This window comes from Antechinus flavipes, chromosome 2 (assembly GCF_016432865.1).
Source record: "Antechinus flavipes isolate AdamAnt ecotype Samford, QLD, Australia chromosome 2, AdamAnt_v2, whole genome shotgun sequence".
Lineage (NCBI taxonomy): Eukaryota > Metazoa > Chordata > Mammalia > Dasyuromorphia > Dasyuridae > Antechinus > Antechinus flavipes.
In genome coordinates this window covers 252365206-252377747 of record NC_067399.1, presented here as the reverse complement: position 1 = coordinate 252377747, position 12542 = coordinate 252365206, and the positions used below count along the sequence as shown (strand labels likewise).

The 12542-nt window shown below is 50.0% G+C and overlaps 1 protein-coding gene across 1 annotated transcript in view; it reads left to right on the top strand.

Moving 5' to 3' along the window:
• The window catches only part of LAMA5 (laminin subunit alpha 5), a 118863-nt gene that overhangs the window by 101156 nt on the left and 5165 nt on the right, over nucleotides 1-12542 (top strand). The window contains exons 56-77 of the mRNA XM_051976700.1: nucleotides 683-824; nucleotides 1012-1114; nucleotides 2302-2415; nucleotides 3032-3211; nucleotides 3926-4074; nucleotides 4742-4918; nucleotides 5122-5258; nucleotides 5809-5962; nucleotides 6634-6767; nucleotides 6925-7087; nucleotides 7424-7546; nucleotides 7791-7942; nucleotides 8191-8323; nucleotides 8756-8899; nucleotides 9203-9333; nucleotides 10428-10595; nucleotides 10714-10846; nucleotides 10957-11102; nucleotides 11195-11387; nucleotides 11734-11892; nucleotides 12040-12199; nucleotides 12314-12447. Coding sequence (XP_051832660.1) covers nucleotides 683-824; nucleotides 1012-1114; nucleotides 2302-2415; nucleotides 3032-3211; nucleotides 3926-4074; nucleotides 4742-4918; nucleotides 5122-5258; nucleotides 5809-5962; nucleotides 6634-6767; nucleotides 6925-7087; nucleotides 7424-7546; nucleotides 7791-7942; nucleotides 8191-8323; nucleotides 8756-8899; nucleotides 9203-9333; nucleotides 10428-10595; nucleotides 10714-10846; nucleotides 10957-11102; nucleotides 11195-11387; nucleotides 11734-11892; nucleotides 12040-12199; nucleotides 12314-12447 — 3229 coding nt within the window. The remainder of the gene's footprint in view (nucleotides 1-682; nucleotides 825-1011; nucleotides 1115-2301; nucleotides 2416-3031; nucleotides 3212-3925; nucleotides 4075-4741; nucleotides 4919-5121; nucleotides 5259-5808; nucleotides 5963-6633; nucleotides 6768-6924; nucleotides 7088-7423; nucleotides 7547-7790; nucleotides 7943-8190; nucleotides 8324-8755; nucleotides 8900-9202; nucleotides 9334-10427; nucleotides 10596-10713; nucleotides 10847-10956; nucleotides 11103-11194; nucleotides 11388-11733; nucleotides 11893-12039; nucleotides 12200-12313; nucleotides 12448-12542) is intronic.

The following is a 12542-nucleotide window of genomic DNA, read 5'->3' as shown; positions in this document are numbered from 1 at the left end:
TACCCCTGGCCTCCCTCAGCATTCTGATCTCGGCTCATCTGGTCTTCAGAGCCATACATTGAGGTCAGTGTTATAAGCACAGAAAGGGAGGTGTAAATAGTAATGAAAGTCCTGGCATTACCTTTGATGCTTCCCTGTCCACACTTCCTAGCTAACCTGCCACCAGTTCCCATCAGCTCTTTCTCCAGGGCACTGTGCTGGTCATTGGAGACCCAGAGATGAAGATGAAATAGTTTTTGTCTCATAGAGTTTATATTCCATAATGAGAGACAGTGCAGACACAAATAGATATAAACAAAATTGAGCTTGGGAGACCGGGGTTTGCGTCTCAGCTCTGCTACTTAATAATAGTCATCGTGGCAAGTGACTTTCCTCTCCTGGACCTGGATTAGACAGGCTTCAAGGCCTGTCAGCACTGTGCATGTGAACTTGGCAAAAACCAAGCCGTGCGAGGGATGTGGAACTGGTCCTCAATGAATTTCTGCAGGAAGTGGACACTGGGTTTGGCTTTGGGGGCAATGAGGGTTGGAGTCACCCCTCCTGGGGACCCTGCATCCTGATGGCTGGCCAGATCACGCTGAGCTGAAGTAGTTGGGGAGGCTAGAGGATCATAGCAGAGGACAATGAATGGGGACCTCCCTTCACCACCCGAGGCCTGAGCTCCCTCTGCATCCCTGCGCAGCATCATTCGCAGCACAAACCAGGACCGGTTCATTCAGCGAGCAATTGAAGCCTCCAATGCTTATGGCAGCATCCTCCAGGCGGTGAGGCAGGCTGAGGAGGCCGCCAGCCAGGCCCTGCACAATGCAACCAGTACTTGGGAGGTGAGTGTCTTCCCCACGGGCTCTGGTGGCCTCAGGCCGCTCTTTCCAACTTCAGCATCAAGGGCTGGCAAGAGACAAGGGAAGAGGTCTTTGGAGGTTAGGCTTTGTTCCCTGCCTCCTCTCGGGTCCTTGGGGAGCCGCATCCCCGAAGCTCCAAACCTGCCTTTTCTTCCCTCTTTGTCCTCAGATGGTTGTTCAGGAAGGCCTGAGTGCCCGCGCCCGGGAACTCTGGGAGAACAGCAGCATCCTGGAAGAAGCTGTCCGTGACCAACAGAGGAGATTGAATGGAGGTGAGAGCTCCAGGCCAGGGCTGCTTGGCTTGGGACCTGGATGGGCCAGAGGCCGGCTGGATTGTCACCACTTTGGGTGATGAGGAACAAGCCCAGGGGAAGGGAGCCTTTGTCAGGAGGTGGCTGATGTGGGGCAGCTCGTGTCACCTTTGTCGGTCCCTTGTGTGCCTTCATCCTCTCTGTAGAACTGGGGGCACATGCCTCCTGGGATGGCATTGCATTCATTTATTCAAACCCAGGTAAAAAAGAAGTTGGATTTTAGAGGTGTTTTATAGTGAATTTGTGTGTGTACATAGGAATCCCTGTATCATGTTAAGTATACGTCTCTGCTTTCTGTGTCTCTATATCATAATTACTGGCAACATAGTAACTAATATTACATGGCACTTTTAAGCTCTCGAGACATTTTATATGTCATTTATCTCGTTGGAGCCCCATGATACTTCCGTGAGTTAAGTCCTACAGAGCAGATATTATCTCCATTTCAGATGAGGAAACTGAAGCTGAAAGAGAGCAGATGATTTTGCCCAGAGTCACAAAGCTGACTAATTATCAGAGATAAAATGTGACCCTAACTCCCTCCTGACTTCTAGTTCCATACTCTTCCCACTATATATGCTTTAAACAAACTTATGTTTGTATATGTATTTATTCTTCTGTGTATGTTTTTACCTATATATGGATTCTATGTTGCTGTGTGTATATATATGTCTATGATCAGTGTGTCTTCATCTGTATCCGTGCGTATATTTATATGTTTCTTTATATGTGGACTGCAAACTCTTTAGAGACAGCACTGTAATTCTTTGTATCTTCAGCACCTAGGACAGTACCCAGCACATAGTCAATTCTCAATAAATTTGTTCTGAATGAAATTGAATTGTGGGGTGTGTGTGTGTGTGTGTGTGTGTGTGTGTGTGTGTGTGTGTATGAATGAGAGAGGCAGAGGGAGAAAGAGAGGAAGAGACAGAGACGGAAAAAAGAAGGGAGGGAGGGGAGAGAGAGAGAAAGGGAAAGGAGGGGAAAGAGAGAGAGAGAAGGAGGAAGGGAGAATAAGAGCACACATGTGCATCCTCTTTATCATTGTGTCTTGGTTCCTTTACCTCCTTGAGGAGGCTACAGCCTGCAGTGGCTGTCAGTTGAACTAAACTTTGTGCTTACAATGATTCCTTGGCCTTTCTCTCCAGCCATTAGAGAAACCTTGCAAGCCTCTCAGACTCAATTGGAAGAAGCCAAAGCTAAGAAGGATCGTCTAGTAGCCCAGCTGAAGGGTGTGCAGAGCATGCTAGCCATGGACAGAGGTGTGTCTGGCCTAGGCTACCCCATCATTTCTCAGGACTCTACATTTTCCCCACCTTTGGGGTTCCTATACTCAGTCACACATGTTGGGATTAGAGGCGAGTGACCAATAATTCCCCTTTAGGAGTTTTCCTACTATACTGACCTGGTAATGGACTGGTAGGTAACTTGTCTTTATTTGCCTGATTACCCCAGAATCCTAATTCTCAAGTAGTTTCATTGCAAAGTCACCTACTCATCACTTAGATAGCAAGGTAGCATGATGGCTAGAGCACTGGAGTCAGAAATACTTGAGTTCAAATCCTGCTTCTGACACTAATTATATGAGTAAGGCAAGTCACTTAGTCTCTCTGTGCCTTATTTTCTTCATTTGTAAAATGAGGAGGTTGTGGTTCCACCTCTAGAGAGCTTGGTGACCTCTGAAGCTCTGATCTACATATCTTTCTCCTTTATCTTGGGAGTATTTACCTTGCTATCATAATCACCTCATCCCCAATTTGAAATAAGTGGTCCTTATCCCTTCAGTAAGTACCCCTTAGCATTATCCAAGACTCTATTTCAGAGCAGTTTGAGAAAAGTTGGTCCTTGAAATATTGAGCTAATGTTTACCTGTCCTAGATGATACAAGTGAGAAAATCGCCCGGGCCAAGGCAGTGGCCATGGAAGCCAATGACACAGCCACACAGGTGGGGGCCACATTGAGGGACATGCAGAAGAACCTGCATCAATGGCAGGGACAGTACGGGGACCTGAGAAGCCAAGACCTGGCCCAGGCTATGGAAGATGCTGGGAAATCAGGTCAGGAGGCTGGGCTGGGCTGGGCTGGGGCAGGGAAGAGGCTGGGAGCAGGGAGACCTACGTTTTAATGTTGGTCCTATTCTTCACTCATTATATGTCTTTGAACATGTCATTAATGTAGGCCTCAGTTTCCTCATGTTTAAAATGTAATCAGATATACAAAATAAATAAAAATTAATTTAGAGGGAAAGCCCTAATAGCTGGGAGGCAGGGGAGATCAGGAAAGGCTTCATGTAAAAAACAACTTTACTTTAAACTTTAAAGAAAACTGGGAATTTAAATGGGTAGAGGTAAGGAAGGAATATATTGGTATGAGTAACAGCTCATAAGATTGGAGAATTATTTTTGCATGTGAGCAATAGCAACATGGACAATTTGACTAGAACTTGATAAATCTGAGTAATGTTTGGAAAATCAATAATTAGGGTGGGCTTAGGGGGAAAGATAATCATTTCTGTTTTGGACATGTTATATTTGAGATGTTATAGAAAAAAAATTGTAATAGACATAATATCATTTTTCTTTCTTATTCCACGGTGGGTAAGTTCATCCTCCTGTGGGCAGGAGGATTCTGTCCTTTATATAAAGGGAAGCCATTGATGATCCCCATTCTCTGAGCTGGTGGGTGAGGATCAGCTTCTCCTTTTTGTTCCCACTGACCACAGCTCTCTGAAGTATGGATGTTTCATCTGTGGGTTCTCATCTCTCCTGCAGTGTCCAGTCTGGAGAAGACCCTGCCTCAACTACTGGCCAAGCTAAGCCAGCTGGAGAACAAGAGAGGCCAGAACGCTAGCCTGGCCCTCTCCAACAGCATCTTGCGGGTGCGGGAGCTCATCACCCAGGCCCGCAGTGCTGCGAGCAAGGTAGCGATGGAGTTGTGGGGGGCAGGCACAGGAGCAGGGGCTTGGCTAAAAGAAGGACCGGGGATGGTGCTAAGGAAGAAGGGTCAGGGGAAGGAGCAGAAGGGGGGTGCCAAGCATCAGGGACAGCTGGGTGTGTATCCTGTCTTAGTTCCTAGTGGGTGCCCTGAGCAATTTAATTTTTTTCATCCTCAGTTTCCTCATTTATTAAATGAGTATAATAATAACACCTTTCTCACAAGATTAGTGTGAGGGTCAGAGAATATATTTAAAGGGCTTAAAAGTGTATAAATATGACTATTGTTTTATTGAAGGAACAGAGGTTCCTGGGGGCGAGAGAGGGTCCAGGGTATAAGGTCCCAGCTGAAGTTAGTGACTGCTCAAGCTCTGCCCACTAGGCCTTTACTAGGAAGAGGAGTCTGTCCTCCATGTCTGTACAGTGGTCCTCTTTCTGTGCTCCTGGCAGGCTGGGGCCTGGGCCCAGTCTGTAATAGAGTAGAAAGGGCCGGGCTATTATCTCCAGCCCACTGTTGTCCTCAGAGAGGTTCTGGTTAGGGGGTTCAGCTGGAGTGTTCCTGCCCCACTTCGGGCTCCTCGGGGCAGACCGCCAAAGACGATGCCCTCTGCCTCCCAAAGGCTAGCACCGACTGACCAGGCTTCCTCCAACCAGGTGAAAGTGCCCATGAAATTCAACGGCCGCTCGGGAGTGCAGCTGCGGCCACCCCGGGACCTGCAGGACCTGGCTGCGTACACAGCGCTCAAGTTCTACATCCAGAGCTCAGAGCCTCCTCAGCAGCAGGGCCACAATGGCGACAGCCAGTTTATCCTCTATATGGGCAGTCGCGAGGTATTTGGGCAGGGGGAAGAGCCAGCCAGCCGCACATCCCCCAGAGGCTGAGTGTTTGCAAGAAGGGACCCTGGGGCCTTGGGCACTGGAGCTTATTATTCCCATGTTGACCCAGAACGCCAATCCATTTGGCTGGGAGAGTGGGAGGGGAAAGGGGCGGCTCATGCCCCAGGTGGTACATCCTTCCCCGATCTGACCTCCAGGCTTCTGGGGACTACATGGGGGTGATCCTGCATGAGCATAAGGTGCAGTGGGTTTACCGGCTCGGGGAGGCAGCCCACAGGACCCTGACCATCGATGAGGACATCGGAGAGCACTTTGCTACTGTCAGCATTGACAGGTCTGTACCTCACCCTGCCTTCCAGACACGAGCCCTTCAGGCCTTCAGAGAGAGGGGCCTCTCATCTGGAGAAGTCTCCTCAGAGGGAGGCAGTGTGAGGCTATGAAAAGAACACCTGACTGGAAGTCCGGAGGCCAGCCTTAGTCCCAGCTTTGCTGCTGAAGTGCTGTGCTAATTGGACAAATCACGCCTGCTCTTGAATCTTAGTTTCTTCGCATGGAATATGAAAGGGTTGGGTTTCGTTAGCCTCAAGACCCTTCTGGTTCTAAAACTATGATTCTGGGGTTTCCCTTGGTCATCTCTGACTCTCCACTGTTAAGCAAAAGGCATCTTGGGCTAATACGACAAGCTCTTGCTACAGTTCAGTCTCAATTGTGTTATGTGACCTCACTCCCCTTAGCCTCCAGTTGTGAAATGAGATAATCAGCCTTCTGTGGGAAAGACATAGGAAGGAAAGATAGGACAGAAAAGGTGGGGGGAGAGCTAATGGCGGGGGATACCAGGACCTGAATAATCTTCAGGGCTCCTCTTTTTCTTTCCTCTACTCTAGGATCCTTCAGTATGGTCACATGTCTGTCACAATGGAGAAGCAGATGGTACATGAGACCAAGGGAGATAGTGTGTATCCTGGGGATCAAGGTCTACTCAATTTCAAAACCCAAGACTTTGTCTTCTATGTGGGAGGCTACCCTTCTAACTTCACAGTAAGCCGGGAAAGGACCTCATGGGATCAGGAAGACAGAGGGAGAGGAGAGGGGGGGAGACAAAAATCCCATCCTGTGACCGGTGATGTACAAATGAACAGATACTTCTATTAGACTCAAAACAATCAACAAAAACAAAAACAAAGTTAATTCAATTCAACAGTTGTTTATTAAGTGTAAAGCCTTGGGAATACAGAGCTAAATACTGACAATCTGTCCTTAACAAGCTTTTCTTCTTCTAGAAAGAATATGACATTACAGATAAAAGAGAATGTTAGAAAGCCAAGAGAGATCAGACAAAATGATGTAGAGAATTTGAGGAGGGGGACAATGTTTTTAGCTTCATTAGTAGAGATGGGGAGGAAATCAAGGAAAGCTTTCCTGTTGAGCTGGGCTTTTAAGCAAAAGGATTTTGAGAAGCAGAGAAGGAGGGTCCTCTCATTCATCACACTGCCTCTTGACAGACAATTCTCAGAGAAGAAAGTTGTGAGGCTCCCTCCATTACCTCTCCTCCTGGCAGAAATCCTTCAGGCTCTTGGCGTCTCACCCGTACCCACCCTTCTACAGTCTTTTCCCCCATTCTGCTATAGGTTGGGAATGAAGCCCAGTTGCCCACTGTTCCAGTATAATCAGGGTATTGTGGTCTCTGATTCTGCTTTGTGTCTCTTCAGCCTCCCAGGCCTTTGCGTTACCCTGGTTACCGGGGCTGCATTGAGATGGACACTCTGAACGAGGAGGTTGTCAGTCTTTACAACTTCCAGAAGACTTTCCATCTGGATACGGCTGTGGACAAACCCTGTGCCAGGTACATGCCTTCTCCACCCTCCCCTTCCCCACCCCACCCCCCCTTCCCACCCCTTATCGCCAGTCACCTTCTTTGATCCCTGGAGATTGTAAGTCAGAGCTGGGAGCCACTGGGCTTGGAGGGAGAAGGGAGATCTCAAGCTTATCTCCTTGACTAGATCGAAGTCCACGGGAGACCCTTGGCTGACAGATGGCTCCTACCTGGATGGCACAGGCTTTGCACATATCAATTTTGAGAGTCAGCTCATCAGCACCAAGCGCTTTGAGCAGGAGCTGAGACTGGTCTCCTATAATGGTATCATTTTCTTCCTTCAGTACCAGGTATGGTCACCATTCTCCCCACCCCTTTCTTGCTTTTCAGGTCTATTGACCCTGTTGTTCAGTTGGGAACCCATCACATCCAATCTCTTCATTTTCCATATGAGGAAACTGAGGCAGAAAGTGGTTAAGTGCATTGCCCCAAGGTCATAGAGATTGCAAACCCTGCAGGTGGAATTTGAACACAGGTGCTTGACTTCAGAGTGGGTGCATCTTCCACTCTACCCAAGTGCCTTCATCTGTTTGCTGTTGCCCCGTCCCTTCTCTTCCCTCTCTCTCGTAATCTCTTCTCTGCATCCATTCTTCTGGGCCCCCTCTCACCTTGTCCCTTCCTCTCAGGACCAGTTCCTATGTCTGGCTGTCCAGGAAGGACACCTCATCCTCTACTATGATTTCAGCCATGGGCTGAAGGTTGCCACCCCGCAACAGGAGCTGACACCCCTTACCTCGTCCAACAAAGCGGTAATTTGGCCCCTTCATCTCACTTTTTCCCATCAAACTAGCCATATATCTATTCACTCTCCTAAGAGATGAGGATGAGGATACAGGAAGGGCCCCCAGGTGTTCTCCACATGAGGAGATGGGGCCCTTGGCTCCTGGACCCTGTCCTGTTTTCTGTAAGGCAGTGGGCCGTGAGGACCTTAAAATGGAATGAAGCTCTGGGACTCTGAGAGCCCTGAGGGTCTCTGCTTCTCCTTTCCCCTAGATCCAGATCTTCATCATGGGTGTGACTGGCCGAAAGCGGATTCTGGTCCGAGTGGAGCGAGTATCTGTCTTCAGCTTGCAGGAGGATAATTTGCTGGAGAATGCCGACTCCTATTACCTGGGAGGAGTTCCTCTGGCCCAGCTTCCCCCAAGGTGTGCTATGTCTCCTTCCTCCTGCTCCCAGTCCAGCTAGCCCAGTGTGGGAGAGGCAAAGGTTGTGAGCTGTAGGAATTCAGAGGTGGGAGGTGTACTATTGTGTCAGGTCTTGGAAAGGAGAAGGACAAGCTGAACCTGTAAGGAAGGGCAGGTTCTGGGGAGACGGAGAAGATGGGACAGTATCCCAAAGTTGGGAAGTCATGTAAGGGAGCAGAAATCTCTGAAGTCCTGTCTTCCCTTCTCAGCCTCAGGTCCTTCTTCCCTACTGGGGGGTCAATCCGAGGCTGTGTGAAGGGCCTGAAAGCCCTTGGCAAATATGTGGACCTGAAGAGACTGAATACAACGGGCATCAGCTCAGGCTGCACTTCTGACCTCCTGGTAAGGGATTTGCTATAGATGAGCCTTCTGGTCTTCCATTTAGCTCCTTGACAGCCTGGGACTGGGGCTCAGGGGGACCTGAGTTTTAGTTCTATTTCTTTTTCCTTCTGGACCTCAATTTTCTCATCTGAAAAACAGCAGTGATAGTTCCTGTCCTGCCTTTCTCGTAAGGTAGTGAGAATAGATGGAAGAAGTTGACGCCATGGAAGGTGTTCTTGCTCCACTCAAAGGGCCCGTATTCCAATCTGACTTGCAATCCTTGCTAACCTCCCTGGGTCTGAGTTCTCCCTCTATGAAATACAGAGGTCGGATTAGGAGATCTCTGAGGTCCCTTCCATCTCCAGGGCCCCGCAGGCTTTTGTGAGGCCCATCTTCATAACTTCTACCCTCCGGGTAGCTGTGAAGGTGGGGGATGCTCTTCTCTCCTTCCAGATTACACGGTCCATGACCTTCCACGGGCATGGGTACCTGACCTTGGCCCTCAGAGATGTGCCCCCTCTTACTGGAAACTTCTACACGGGCTTTGGCTTCCGTTCCATACAGGACAGCAGTCTTCTCTACTATTACGCCTCCCCGGTATGTGCCCCCCATCTTGAGAGTCCCCAGCCCAAACCCAGAAGTCACTTGGGTTCCCCTACTGTTGCCTCCTGTCCTTTCCCACTCTCAGCAGAACCCTTTCAGCTTCATCTCTCCATTCCCTTGCAGAGGCAAGAAGGCTCTCCCAGGCCAGCCCTTCAAGGGGTGGGGGTGAGCTTGGTGACACAGGAGAGAACTCCTTCCCCTTTCCCAAAGCCAGGGGGCCCCAGTGTGCTTCTGGCCCTGTTCCTTCCCCCCGTGGGGGACCTTTTGCTGATCCTACGGTGTCTGCCCTTGTACCAGGAGGGCATTTTCCAGGTGTTCCTGAGACAGGGTCGTGTGACGCTCAATCTTCTTCGGACGGAGGTCATGACGAAAGATGCTTATGCTGACGGGGTCTCGCACTATGTTGCAGTCTACAGTAACAGCACAGGGTGAGCTTTCTGAAGCACTCCATCCCCTCCCTCCCTCTCCCACTTCCCATCCTTCCTGGCAAACTCAGCTCTGGTTAGCAACTCAGAGGGAGAGATGAGGAGTGGTAGAAAGGGCCCAGACTGTTCTGCTCGCCTCTTCCTCATCTGCAAAATGGGGATAATAACCCTGCCTCATCTGTCTCACAGGTTGTGAGAATCATCTGTGTGAAAGTGCTTTTCAAACTAAAAAGCCTGTGAAATCTAGCATTTTCTTGTGCTAGGTGATGCAGTGGAGAGAGTGTTAGGACTGAAGTCAGGGAGACCAGAGTTCAAATCCAGAGTGAATGTTGTCCATTGAAGCTCATGCAGACCCACTACTAATACAGAGAGAGCTTTGGTCTAAAGAGACCACCTGTGCTAATGGGGACAGGGAGCCCTAAAGTATTTTTAAATTATTATTATTATAAACAGGTAATATTTGTATATTATTCTACGATTTGCAAAACCTTTCCAGAGATTCTCTTTTTGATGCTCAAACTCTCTGAGGTTTGAGTTATTATCCTCATTTGACAAAATGAAGAAACTGAGACTGAGAGAGACTAATTACTTAACAGTCTCACAGTTAATAAGGGGGTGAGGGGAGATAGAGTTTATTTTCTTAATTTTAAGTCGTATTATTTCAAAGTACAATGCTATTTCTGAGCTATCAGACATCTCTTTGAATTTAGTAGATATTGTGTACATTCTGTTGCAGCAAATTTGCCCCTTTACCTGTACTCTATTGATTACTAATTCATTCAACACACATTTATTGAGCACCTGCTGTGTGCAGAGCCACATTCTCTGCTACATTCTGGGTGAAACAGATTTAAATAAGAATTTAAATAATTAAGGGTTGAAAATAATCTTTAAATAAGAATGTCCCTATGTACAAATTTGGTGGAATCATCCACTAATTATTAATTAAATGTCTACTTTGTGTGTCACATTTCGGGGAGGGATCTGTCCTTTGTCCAAGTCCTTGTGGATGGAGGTTGTGGGTTGAAATGGTATCGTGGAGGAAGGACTGGGTGGCTATGAGAAACTGCCCACCTCACAAAGACTTCTCCTCCCAGTGTCTGGCTGTATGTGGATGACCACTTCCAAGGCTCAGAGCCTCCACAGGGTCGATCTCCTCATCAGGCCCCAGCCGAGGGCCCTCCTCGCTTCCTCCTGGGGGGGCTGCCTGAGTCTGGTGCCTTCCAAAAACTGACTGGCTGTATCAGCAACGTCTTTGTCCGGCGGTGAGTTGTAAAGAGAGAAGGGCCGGGCCAGGGCCCCCACACCATGAGCCCAGAGCTGGGGGCTGACCCACTAGGGGAGTGGGGTGGCCCTCTGTGATGTTGCACTCTGGGTCCCCAGGGTATCCGAGGCCCAGCATGTTGTCGACCTGCAGCAGAACATCCAGAATATCAATGTGACCACGGGCTGCACTCCTCCGGATGAGCCTCTCCAGCTCAGGGTCCCCCCAAGGAAGTTCCGAAGGAAACCCAAGGTGAGAGTTGTTTGCTGATGAGTAGCCAAGAGGGCAGAAGAGCTGGGAGCAAGAGAACAGAAGGCTCCTGTCTTTCTGCTCTCTCATTGCCCCCATCCTCTGTCCCCCAGGCTGCTCTCCATGACCAGGGGATGCCCCCAGACTTTGCCTGCCAATTCCCCACCAATCACCAAACCATCAGCCACGCCTACCAATTTGGGGCTTCTCCTGCCAGCCGCCTGGAGTTTGCTCCCCTCCCATTCTCTTTCCAGGATCGGTAAGTACCCTCTCCCCTGGATAGTTCGGAGTGGGAGGCTGGGGTGTCGGAGGAAGCCGAGTCCTTGAACAAGACACTCTTTTCCCACCCAGGACTCACTTCTCTATGGACGTCCAGCTTCGCTCACTCCGTGGGCTGCTTCTGGCTGTGCCCGCCGCCAAGTCGGGAAGTCCCTTCCTGGCCCTCTTCCTCAGTCATGGCCACTTCATCCTCCAGGCTGGAGGCCACGGGAAACCTTTTAGAGTCCGCAGCCGCGAGCAGTACAAGCCAGGAGATTGGCACACGGTAAAGTGCACACGGTGCCAAAGTGCTCCCCAGAAACCACTCTCCTTCTCCCCAGAGGAGTCCAAACAGACCTGAGAAGTGGGGGAAGTTTCTGGGTTCCTTCTAGGAGCCCAGAGTTATGAGTGTTCTCCCTCTTTCTTGGCTCAACTCCTTGAGAAGTCTGTCTGCCCTAGCTTCCTTTGCTTTCTGCCCTCTTTCTCTTCTGTACCATCTGCAGTCTGGCACCCAATGGCATGAGAATCTCAGATGTAACGTCAGACCAGGTGCCCAGCCTGGGGTGGGGGCGCTGCATGTGTCTTTTCCTCAGGAAGATTGGAGGATAGTTATTTTCTACCCTCCTTCTCAGGTCTTTTTCAGCCGAGAGCAGAATCGAATTCAGCTGGTGATCAATGGTCTTCGGGCTCAGAGCAGTGAGAGGTCTGGTGCCCACAGGAAGGCCCTGCTAGGCCACGGACCTGTCTACGTGGGCGGCCTCCCCTCTGGCCCCAGCTGGACTCATCTCCCAGTAAGAGAAGGCCCCGTCACATGCCATCATCTCAGCTTGATGCTTTTCCTAGTTACACCCCCCCCCCCCTTCCCACTGCCCATCCATCCCACTTTGTGATGGAGCCTCGGTCCCTCAGGTTCTGTAAGTCACACTGCTTTCCTCCAGGAAGCAGCTGGCACTGGCTTTAAAGGCTGTGTGAGGAACCTGAAGATGAATGGGCAGCCTCTGGAGACTCCCACGCAGCTCCATGGAGTGGTACCGTGCTATACCGGGACCCTGGAGAAAGGGCTGTTCTTTGCTGCACAGGGCGGAAGTGTCATATTAGGTCTGTGAACTCTTTCACTTTGGCTTTCTTTGGACCCTGGCTAGTGCTGGGTGAGAGGTTGGGACCGGAAGCATCGGGAGAGCCTCCTGACTAGGCCCTCTCCATATCCCACAGAGCACCCCACGACCTGGGGGCCAGACCTGGAGCTGGTGTTAGAAGTGCGTCCGAGGGCAGCAGCGGGACTTCTCTTTCACCTAGGGTCCAGGCAGGGACCACCCTATATCAGACTTGAAGCGGATGGAGACAAGGTGAGTGGGGCCAGAACAACTGGGGCAGCCCTGGCCTGGGAAGCCATCTCTCTGCCCTGAGGGAGGAGGCTGGACAGCCCGATTACGTGTTCTGA